At 41.5% G+C, this 12,019-nt stretch overlaps 1 protein-coding gene across 9 annotated transcripts in view; it reads left to right on the plus strand.

The window, feature by feature from the left end:
* PLCE1 (phospholipase C epsilon 1) overlaps positions 1-12,019 on the plus strand; it is a 322,989-nt gene that overhangs the window by 306,551 nt on the left and 4,419 nt on the right. For 6 of the 9 annotated variants that reach the window (XM_040485901.1, XM_040485904.1, XM_040485905.1 and 3 more), the window contains 5 exons: positions 1,484-1,693; positions 5,854-6,012; positions 8,393-8,608; positions 8,946-9,139; positions 11,931-11,944. In XM_040485901.1, coding sequence (XP_040341835.1) covers positions 1,484-1,693; positions 5,854-6,012; positions 8,393-8,608; positions 8,946-9,134 — 774 coding nt within the window. In that variant the 3' untranslated portion in view covers positions 9,135-9,139; positions 11,931-11,944. Of the gene's footprint in view, positions 1-1,483; positions 1,694-3,819; positions 4,172-5,853; positions 6,013-8,392; positions 8,609-8,945; positions 9,140-11,930; positions 11,945-12,019 lie in introns of those variants that run through there. The other 3 variants (XM_040485902.1, XR_005793574.1, XM_040485907.1) reach the window with 3 other exon arrangements.

A 12,019-nucleotide genomic window follows, 5' to 3' on the forward strand; every position in this document is an offset into this window, starting at 1 on the left:
GGAGGATGAGAGCCTGTTACCCCAAAACCTGCAGCAGCATCACTGGCCTAAGTCCCCTCATGTGGTGCCACTTCTGCTCGGGATCGCCCCCAGAGATCCCTGTGGCTTTCTGTAGGCGGGGCCCCCCCCCCCCCCCCCACCGGGAGGACGTGTGAGAGTGAGAAAGCCAGAAACCAAGCAGCATCCGGAGGGGGCAGCTCCTCAAATGGACAGACAGCCCCATGTGTAACGTCTTTTCTCTTCACACTGGAAGCCCCACCTCGGATTGACACAGTGACCTAATATCCTTGCAGCACCGACTACAGACCAAGTGCTGGGGTGAAGGGAGCTGCATCTTCCTGATAATCTTCTGTCCTCACCGTCCTCAGTTCATTCCACTTTTCCTCCAGGCCAGATGAAATAGTGCCAAGTGTGGACTCTAGGAGTTGCATCACTGGCGGGGGCAAGGAGAAGGGTGCTTGCCTAATCCAGACCAGATGGTGGCAACCTTCTCTGTCCCCACTTGGAGTGGAATGTGCGGTCAGGAACTTATAGGAGTGTGATGGTAACTGGCGTTTATTGAGTTCTCGTATGTGCCGGTGTTATGCTTTCTAACCAGTGCCTCAATCATGAAACGAAATGAGGAGGTTCTTACTCTTAACTGTTCCCATTTTATGGATGGGGAAACTGAGTCTCTAAGGGGTTAAATATCTTGTCCAACACCTCACAGCCAATAAGTATTAAAGGCAGACCTCAGACTCAGGTCTGTCTGGCTCCAGAGCCTTGTCCCAGCCACTCTGACCGCCTGGGTAAGTAACCAACAAAGAAAAACAAGCTTGTAGGCACAGTGTCAGGACTTAATTGAAAGGAGAATTCCCAGGAACTTAGATCAGATGAGATTAGAAGACAAGTATTTCTAACATGAGAAAAAGACACGGTGCTGGTAAAAGCTATGCTAGGTTCTTTGCCATTGGTCCTGTGTTACAAGATTACAGAGAGCTAAATTCATGGATTGAGAAGCGTAAAGTCTGTAATTCAGTAGAAGCTCTCATTCCAGCTGTGGGAAAAATAGTTATGCTGTCTGGGGATTATGAATAAATTGTGTCGTTGCCCAGAATGAACATAAACAATCCTTCTTGGACATAAGAGAGTTCTTAGGTCTTCCAAAAAGAATTATTCAACACTGCAGAGTAAGTTTCACTTATAAATTACACATCAGACCTATGTAAACACCGTGAGAATAGGTTTCTTTTGTGTGTGGGTGTGTGTGTGTTTTATTCAAGTATAGTTAACATACAGTGTTATATTAGTTTCAGGTTTCTATATAGGACTCAGTGCTCATCAGGATAAGTATAGTCTTTAATCCCTAGTTCCTATTTCACCCATCCCCCACCCACCCACCCACCCACCTCCCCACCCACCTCCCCTCTGCTAACCATCAGTTTGTTCTCTGTACAAAACTGGCTTATTTTGAATTAAAGTTTTGCCTTTGCTTTTTCTTTAGATTCTGACCACTGAACAAGACACCAAACCTATCATCACAGACTATTTTTTGATGGAAGAAAAATATTTTATATCTAAAGAAAAGAATGAATGCAGGAAACAACCGTTCCAGAGAGTCATTGGTCCAGAGGAAGAGATTATGCAGATTTTAAGCAGCTGGTTTCCAGAGGAAGGATATGTTGGCAGGATTGTCTTAAAAACCCAGCAGGAAGTAAGTGTGTCTCACACTGTAACAACTCAGGGTGTGATTAACCACCTCACCACTGGCCACCTCCCTCAATTCAGAATTTATCATTGCAACCTGATTTATGTTATTCTTCTTAAGTAAATGGGGAGAAATGATTTTATTCTTCTGCACTTATTCAGAATGTTATCTCTAAGTTACAGAAATTCAGTCTAAAAACCATCTCTTGTAAAAGAAAGGAAGCAAGAATTCAAAGGATTCCTCATGCTTGTCATCAACTGTGGGTCCAGGCTTTGATTTATATGCGAAAAGGCATTGTCATAAGGGTCACAGGACCATGTCATGCTAGTCCCATTGGTATTTTACATTTGGGAATTGGTTGCCTTCTTGTTCGTGCCTGTTAAAGTTTTAGCTGATAAAAAGTTCTGTGTTTTTAGGTAGAACAGTAGTTCTTTGAAAATATTCTGAAACTTCACACAAAGCAAAGTATTCTCTCAGCCTTGATCAGAGTTAGTAAGAATTTACGTTATGTTCACTAACATTCCTGTGATCATTCGCATGAAGGAAAATAATATAGCGACTTCCTGTCAGCTCTACATTGATTAGTTCCTTTTCAAGTTTGTGGATGGAGTACTGATTTTTTTTTTTTTTTTGAATAAACGGTTAAGAGCCCACTAACTTACCGCCATTTTTTTAAATGACATAAAGTCACTGCTCCACCATAGATGTTCAGGCCTCATGATATGTCAATAATGAGGGAGTGGAGTCAATTCAACAATTAGATTAAACAAATATTTATTGAGCATCTAATACATGCCAAGCCCTGTTCTGGGCACACGATCTATCTTCTCCTTTGGGACATGTAATAGAGCTTGGTTGGTAAAATGCCCATTGGTGATCCATGATGTTGGGACAGTGGAGATGATAAAGAGCCAGTTTTCAGCGTCATGTGCCACTTTTTCACTCTGCACTGAACTGTGAACATGGCCTGCATCGTACTCCACAGACCTCCAACATCTGCTCTGGGAACCACAGCCACTGCCTTTCTTCCTAACCTTGCCTTAGACCATAAAAGGACACTCCAGTTAAGCAAAGAAATGTAATCGTCTCCCCAACCTCCTCTCCCTATTAGACATATACATTGCAAAGGCAGGTAATGAGCAGTTCTGATGATAATAGCTTTATGAGAAAATATCAGAGGCCTTAGCTGGACTTTTGAAGCCTTCTTCAGTTTCTCTCTAAATTTTTCTGTATTTTTTCTTGTTGACTTGCCTCATTCTTTAGCTACATGTAAAAAACTGTCCTCTAAGTGATAAGGTCAGCAAGCGAATTTTCAAACCATATATTTGCATAATGATTTACCATGTTCAAAGTTCTCACTCACTACTTTTTTGAATGATCTCATGAGGTAATGGAAACCATTTCGCACATAGGAAATTGAGGTTCACAGAGGTTAAATCGTGACAAAGTGAGAAGTAGAAAGAACTCAGGTCTGTGGCTTCGAAGGTCAGTGTCCTTGCCCCATCCTGTGCTGCCAAGGCTGGTGATGCATCAGCCTTCCTGGACCATGGCACCCAGCACTGTGGGGGCAGTGGGAGGCAGTGAGCAAGAGGGAACATGGGCAGGCTCTTGAGTGTCTTATAGTTAGAAGGGCTGGGGAGGTTAGGAATGCCCATATGCAACTTAAGGTGTATATGAAAACAGGCTATAGAGACCTCAGGAATAAATACGTAACAAGGGCTAGTGGGCGAGAAGCATTTTGAACAATAAGGGGAATGAGTTAGAAAGGAAGGCTAACAAACATGTTCTGATGGGGAGAATACAACAAACTTCTCCTGTGGAGAAGAGATTTTTGAAATGACTGACATGTATCTCCAAAGATAACAAATCACATTTAATGTGTCTCGGGTGACCTGGTACATCGTGGCACACACATATTTACTGACTGAATAAATGAATTCAGCAATTATTGAATGCAAGCAGACACTAGTATAGTTGATAGAGCTGGGCTCTATGTATTTCCATTTATTTCATTCTGTGGAACTAGTAAGATAAATAAGCAATTTTCCCATATATTCAGAGTCCCCAAACTGTTATCCATGACCTCTGATCTCTCCTCCTTGCCTGCCTTTTATAGTTTTCTTGTCTTCTAGGTTCTCAAGCTGTCAGGATCACATCTTCCTGTGGTCAGTATGCCTTCCTATGACACCTGCTGGATTTGAAATCAGACAGACCTGGCTCTGCCACAAATTAAATGACCTTGGACAGCTCATTTAACTTCTGTAAACCTCTGTGCCCTAATTTGTAAATCTGTGATTGAAAAAGATTAACATGAGCCTCATGCCAAACATAGAGACAATATGTAGAAAAATGCTTAGTAAGCTGTAAAGAACTGTAAGTGAGGACTGTTGTTCTGGTCATAACCTGTACCTTCTAATGGGGCAGAAAACTCCCTAAAAATAAAAAAGTTCTGAGAGAGGCTCTGAGGAGGTCTCTTAAAAGTAATGTTTATTGCATAGTTATTGAGATATTTTATGTATCCATTAGAACTTTTTTGTTTTCATATTTGCTTGCTTCCTGGTTTTCAAGATACGGATTATAAATTATGTCAGATGAATTACCACCCAACCCCACTCTCAGACTGGTTAAATATATCATGGTCAACACAATGATATATATTACACAGCTAAATCTCTAATAATTGACATGAAATGAACACCACAATCTTTTAAGTGGGGAGGAAAAAACAAGTTGCAGAACATTATATGGAGTACAATCTCAGTTTATGTAATAAAAATGGACAGTAACTCTCCCCTCCCAACACCCCTAATATAACGGATGGGGTCCAAAAACATCAGTCATGAAAATTTTAGGGACCATGATTGTATGATTAATGATATGACTGGGGTGAGCCTGTGGGGCCAGAAGCTCCTGCAACCCAAGTCCTTTCTGGTCCTGGTTGCAGTTTGGCACCACCTGGTGGCAGTTATCCATTCTGCCTCAGTATCAAAGGGGACAATTCTGGATCCTATGGCTGGCTGGTTGGAACCTCCAGGATAGTTAGTGACAACGATTCTTGGATTTTTCTTGGATTAGTTAGGACCATTTCAGTCATTTCAGTGGCTTGACCTGAGATCAGGCTAGGAGAATGCTGGAATTGAAGGACTTTCCTGCTAAATGCTCTCTTCCTGAGATGAGGTTGCCTCTTCCCCTTCAGACCTCCCCCTTGCAGAAGATAACTGTAAGCTACCCTTCATTTGAGAATAGGGCTAAAAAAAAAGGGGGCGGGGGAGCCATCTGACAATCATATTATATCTAAATTCACGTAATTCCAGGGTTTCATAGTATATATGTATTCACATATACAAAAATATACGTGTACATTCATAGCAGGTGTTTAGAAGCATATATAACCTAACAACAGTGGTTTTTTTGTAGGGAATGAGATGAGACACAGAAGGGAAAAAGTTGATAATGGGGAAAGCTTGGCTTTTTATTGATCTATTTCTATACTGTTTGAAAATTTTTAATGATACATATGCCTACAGATATATCTAAATATATATTTTATATATATAGCTCCATGTGTAAAATTTGCTAAAAGCCAATTAACCTGATGACCAATTCTCATAACTACTGAGAATTTTGTCAACATTCGTTTCAGTGTGACCTACCTCCAGCCATTGGTTCCGCCTTTCCGCTGTAGTTCCTGTTCTTCCAGCCTGGCTGGATGCCAGTTTGCACATTTCATTGTTCAGATCTCCAGCATTTCTTAAATGCTCAAGGCCTGTGTAGGGCATGAACGGGCTTTCTCCTAAATGTAATTTGCTGTGTTCTTATTTGACTTTTAATATTTGGCAAAATGGTGTATTGTCCTCTTCCAAATTTGTCTACAGTTGACTGGGACTCAAACTCCACTGGCAGTAGGAGCAGATCTTTTGGCTTATTTTGAGCCAGGTCCTTATTAGTCTGTCAATATCAGCAAAAATACCCACATTACCTTCTTCCTCTCAGAAGATACGTATACCCTTTAGAATAGTCCATGAAATATTAATTAGTGTATGAAATATAAAGCTAAGATATAGTTTCCACATTGCCAAGATATAGCCCACATTTTTGCTAGGTTTTTCTTTTTTACTCTACATCATCTTACCATTTACTCACACTTTTCATCTCCTTAAACACAGAACCTAGAAGAGAAAAGCATTGTTCAAGATGACAAAGAGGTGACCTTGAGCTCAGAGGAGGAGAGTTTCTTTGTTCAAGTGCACGATGTTTCTCCAGAGCAACCTCGAACGGTCATCAAAGCACCCCGTGTCAGCACCGCACAGGACGTCATTCAGCAGGTGAAACCTCTCCCTTGCTTGCCTCAGTCAGCTCCTCAGTGTAAATCACTAGGACAAATCTGATGTCAGCTCATTTTATGAGTGAAGTTCTAGAACAATGGGGATCTGAAGAGGGAGAGTGTGCCTCTTACAGTTGGAAAATACTAGTTCATTCCTTCAGCAGACAATTCACCTAGTATCTACCATGAGTCTGGCTCTCTGTGAAGTGTTGATAATAGATTGAGGTAGGAACTCCACAGAGTAGTAATTTTATTGCCCCAGACATGCCTAAGCCAATCCTAAAGACTGTCTCTCAAAGATCCTACAGAAGACATGCTGGAGGCCTTCTCTGGCCCTTTCCCTGCTCTAAGTCATACTTCTTGGTGCACATGGTTTCAGAGAACTATACTTCCTTCCTTCAAGCTTTGTAATGGTTTGTGTTTATTAAACACCCATTTGAGAAGTGGTGTAGCATAATGGTTAACAGCACAGAAGACTCTAGATCAAATTACTCCAGGTTCAAACCCCAGCTCTACTTTTTTAAAAATTTTTTAAACTTATTAATTTTTAAAATTTACATCCAAATTAGTTAACATATAGCACAGTAATGATTTCAGGAGAATTTTGTGACTCATCACTTACATATAACACCCAGTGCTTATCCCAACAAGTGTTCTCCTTAATGCCTCTTGCCCAATTAGCCCATTCCCCCACCCACAACCCTTCCAGTAACCCTTGGTTTGTTCTCCATATTTACGAGTCTCTTACGTTTTGTCCCCCTCCTTGTTTTTATATGATTTTTGCTTCCCTTCCCTTATGTTCATCTGTTTTGTCTCTTGAAATCCTCATGAGTGAAGTCATATATTTGTCTTTCTCTAATTTCGCTGAGCATAATATCCTCTAGTTCCATCCATGTTGTTGCAAATGGCAAGATTTCATTCTTTTTGATTGCCAGGTAATATTCCAGTGTGTGTGTGTGTGTGTGTGTGTGTGTGTGTGTGTGTGTACACACACACACACACCCCACATCTTTATCCATTCATTCATCAATGGACATTTGGGCTCTTTCTATATTTTCGCTATTGTTGATAGTGGTGCTCTACACATTGGGGTGCATGTGCCCCTGTGAAACAGCACTCTGGTATCCTTTGGATAAATACCCGGTAGTGCAATTGACCCCAGCTCTGTGCCTCAGCTACAGTAGTGTGCTGGTAAACTGGCTCTCTTAAGGAAAAACAAAAAAGCTCCAACTGATTTTTTGTTTGCCAGTTTCTGTTGTGTGGATGCTCCCACCATGTCTGATTTCACTGGCCCGTTCCAGTTGGCTCCAGCACACTGTTTACCATATGCTAAGTTACTACGTAGATAACATGGAAATAGTATAATAGTACTTTCCACCCAGAGTTGTTGTGACAGTGAAGTCAGTAAGTATCGGTAATGTGTATAATGCTCAGCACATGGCAAACACTATAGTGTTATTTGCTATTGTTGCATGATTATGTGGTTAATATTTGCCTCCTTAATAGAGTTTGAACTCCAAGAAAGCCCAGACATATGGGGGTTTTTTTGTTCATCTTTATCTCTCCAAAGAATAGTACTGTATCTGGGACACAGGAAGCCCTCACTAAACATTTGATGACTAAATAAACATGTAAGCGAAAGATGATCTCGTACTAAATGAGAAGTGAGGCCAGGTAAATAACTAAAATGCCTTCAACATCCAAGACACTGAGATGAAGAAGCAGCCTGGTGGGACAGAAAGGCTCCTGAAGGTCAAGATTCTGTCTCTCATTGTCTGTGTGACCTTCATGTCTATGAGCTTTGGTGCATGTAGAAAATCCAGTGGAAGTCCTTATTCTAGCACTTATTAGTTGTGCATCCTTTGGAATCTGCTTAACCTTCATACATTTAAGCTTCCTTGTCTGAAAATGGGGTAATACCTAAACCATTACCCCATTTGTTGTGAAGCTGTTGTGAAGCTTTATCAGGTAATGCAAGAAAGCACGTTACAAGCTATAAGTACACAGATGTAAAATGACAAATGATATGAGGCCATCTGAAAGATCCCTTCCTTCTCTAAACGTCTGTGACATTTTCCCCACCTTCAAGTCTCATTCAGAATGAATGCAAGTGTTGGAGACACTGTGTATTCAGTTGACTGTAATTTTTTTTTTAATGTTTATTTATTTTTGAGAGAGAGAGACAGAGTGTGAGCAGGGGAAGGGCAGAGGGAAAGGGACACACAGAACCCGAAGCAGGCTCCAGGCTCTCAGCTGTCAGCACAGAGCCCGACACGGGGCTCGAACTCACGGACCGTGAGATCATGACCTGAGCTGAAGTCAGACGCTTAACCAGCTGAGCCACCCAGGAGCCCCTCAGTTGACTGTAATTTATCTTTCAGACCTTGTGCAAAGCAAAGTATTCCTACAGCATCCTGAGCAATCCCAACCCAAGTGACTATGTGCTTTTGGAAGAGGTGGTAAAAGACACGACCAAGAAGTCTTCCACCCCAAAGTCCTCCCAGCGGGTCCTTTTGGATCAGGAGTGTGTGTTTCAAGCCCAAAGCAAGTGGAAAGGGGCAGGAAAATTCATCCTTAAGCTAAAGGAGCAGGTGCAGGTAAAGTTCAAAGTTCTTTTGCTCTCTTCACAAAGTATTTGCTATTCACAGCTCCACGGTAATCAAATTTGGGAGCTCGTGAAATCTTGAAGAAAGTTCCTGAGCCAAGGGATATAGTTGGGAGAAAATCATTTGGCTTCATTTTCACTATGTGAAAAGAAAGGTAGTGCCTGCCACCCCTCCACGGGTAAGCAGTCCTGAAAGGGGTGTCCCTCAGCACTTCTTCCCAAAGCTCTACTTACTGGAGAGGAAGAGGAAAGGGTTCTATGATAGCATGTCATGTGACTGAGGATCCCGGCTTTAACATACCAATGGAAGGTTCTTTTTTTCCCCACAGGCATCCCGAGAAGACAAAAGGAAAGGCATTTCTTTTGCAAGTGAATTTAAGAAGTTCACCAAGTCAACTAAACAACCCCGAGGACTCGCATCACCTTCTCAGGTCTTGGCCTCAGAAGGTGTCCAAAACAAGGAGGAGAAACCTGTGGGCAGCTTGTCCTCCAGTGACACCATGGACTATCGACAATAACCAAGGTTGGCACGTTTTACCCGGGACATCACACTATTCTGAAACGGGGACCAACTACTGTGTAAGGCCCAGTAGGAGGATGTCCCCTGAAGGCAGATAGGAATGGTACCTAAAAACAGGAAAAGACCTCTGCAGATTTATATATAACATTTATAACTTTAGACTGCTGGGTTTGTAGATGGCCAGACAAAGGCCCCGAGAGGACAACCCACTTGCCTGACCTACTACATCAGCCTTATTTCATCAGACATAGAACTGCCTTAATTATTGCTCACGGTCCTGGACATTCTCAAAGGACTTCTGTGGGTCATTCAGCTCTTATTCCTTTGGATTTCTAGTTTCAGGTCCGTTTTAAGGTTTGATTTAGCCTCAACAACCTCACCTTGGTCTGCCTCAATTAAAACATTAAAAACCTGGCATCCAGGATGCGATGGTTAAAAGGAAAGCAAAATAACATAACAGCCGCTGTCTTGAAACTGCAGTAAATTAAGCCTTTGGTTGCCCGCCCACTGCTTGGCATTTACAGAGTAAACTTAGTTCTATCTTTTTTTTTTTTTAATTTTTTTTTTTAACATTTATTTATTTTTGAGACAGAGAGAGACAGAGCATGAACAGGGGAGGGGCAGAGAGAGAGGGAGGCACAGAATCCGAAACAGGCTCCAGGCTCTGTGCTGTAGCACAGAGCCTGACGCGGGGCTCGAACTCACGGACCTTGAGATCATGACCTGAGCCGAAGTCGGACGCTTAACCGACCAAGCCACCCAGGCGCCCCTAAACTTAGTTCTATCTTAAAACAAATTACCGTATACGGAACCCAAATTAAAAAAAAAAAAAAAAAGAACTTGAGGAAACCAGATTTTTTTTTTCATTTAGTTTGTTAATGAACCCAGGGATTAAAGCCCAGTTTTTACCTGTGTCACTGTAGTTGTAAAATTAATGAGACCGACGGCATAGTGAAGGCATTGCTGCTTATACTGTAGAAGTTGATCGTCTGTCTTTATCACAATTAGGAATTTCTTATATTAAATTGGAGCTCACAATTAAAGACTTTATTGATACCTTTTGACAGGACCTAATTTGATTTATAATAGCACAAAAGAAGGCTCAATACACTGAGTCTGTATTTCTACATTTAAGAAGCTCTTAAAATAATCAGTGCCCCACACAACGCGTGCAAAGCTCTTCCAAAACAGCCAGGGCCAAACACAGGGAACACCCTCCTTCAGAATATCTGCATATCCAGCTATTCTGAGGTTTGTTTAGGTTCTGTATGGAAAGGATCATCAGAAGGAACTTTCAGAACTACAGCAGCAAATCCCCATCAAACAGCATCGGACAATAGTGAATACACACAGAACGGCAAAGCCCTGACCTATGCCAGACTGAGAATGTTCAACACTCATTTTCTGTTGAGATACATCTGGAATCCTAATTTTTAAAAGTTCCAGGGGTGGGGTGCCTGGGCAACTCAGTTGATTAAGCGGCTGACTCTTGATTTCAGCTCAGGTCATGATCTCATGGTTCATGAAATCAAGCCCCAGGTCAGGCTCTGCATTGACAACACAGAGCCTGCTTGGGATTCTCTCTCTCCCTCTCTCTGCACCTCCCCTGCTCATGCACTCATAAAAAAAATTTTTTTTAAAGTTCCAGGGGCCTCTGGCTGGCACAGTTGGTGAAGCGCCCGACTCTTGATCTTGGGGCCGTGAGTTTGAGCCCCACGTTAGGCACAGAGATTACAATTAATCGATCAACACATACATACATATATTAAAAGTTCCAGACTCACTTTCTTTTTTGCCCCAGGACACTAAGACAACAGTGCCTTCTCCAAAAGCCAAGTGAGCTTTAGGACTAAGCATCAATGTTGAGCCTCCATAGCTGTTTAGAAGATGGCTTACCTTGGTAGTGGGTCTGTGAGCGTGACACTAAGGACAGTAATTAAAACCTAAAATATTGTTTTCCATGTCAAGAACTTAGCATCAAATCATAGATGTGATGTTATACACACCCCTTATATTATAACCTCCACGGTGACAGTGGAATTATGCTCTGCACAATGGAGCCCTCACTGTGCCACAAGATTACAAGAAGTACATCGGAATATAGCTCCACTGGAAATCTGACTTAAAAAGAATAAGCTTGCTATAATGAGCATTATTAGGAGTAGGGGTGGGGGGTGATTTAGAGGTATGCCTTTGGACTATATTTTTCTGTAGCAAGCAAAATCATTGAGTTGACCTCAGCTTTACCTAAACTTGGGGAAGCTTCTCTTTAAAAACATCCATGGGTACATCTATGGGAATATGTATCTCATGTTATAAACTCCTTTACAAATGGTCTCATGAGAAGAGACTTTTTGTGCTCGCAAGAAGACAAGTGTAGTGTTTTTGCTGCTTTCTCAGAACATAAGGTTTCATGTTACTTGTCCTAAAATTTTCACCCCTGAAGTTTTAAGAGTTACCCCTTAATAATTTCCACAAGTATATACCTTACTCATATCTGAAATAATGCAGTTGAAGGACTTCCCCCTTTTAAAAAAGTTGAAATTTATTTGATTGTGATTACAAAAATCTTTCTAAAGAATGTGGTGTTCAGAACAGAAATAGGCTCATGTTCCACCACCCAGGAGCATCATGTTATGACACTGTGAGTTTATAGCAAATAGTCTCTCCTCCAAAACCAGCCACCAAAGCTGTGGGTTTCTGTCAGTTGAATAACACTAAACCCTTGCTACACTGCAAATGTTTGTTCCTGCATTTTAAATATACTAACAAAGCTATGTATACAACTTTACAGGTGAAGACCTTTTGGTAAGAACTTAAAGTCAAGAGTGAACATGGTGGAAACAAATACAATTTGCTTATTTTCATTAGACTTAAACTGGA

Source organism: Herpailurus yagouaroundi, unplaced genomic scaffold (assembly GCF_014898765.1).
Source record: "Herpailurus yagouaroundi ecotype Mexico unplaced genomic scaffold, PumYag 163, whole genome shotgun sequence".
Lineage (NCBI taxonomy): Eukaryota > Metazoa > Chordata > Mammalia > Carnivora > Felidae > Herpailurus > Herpailurus yagouaroundi.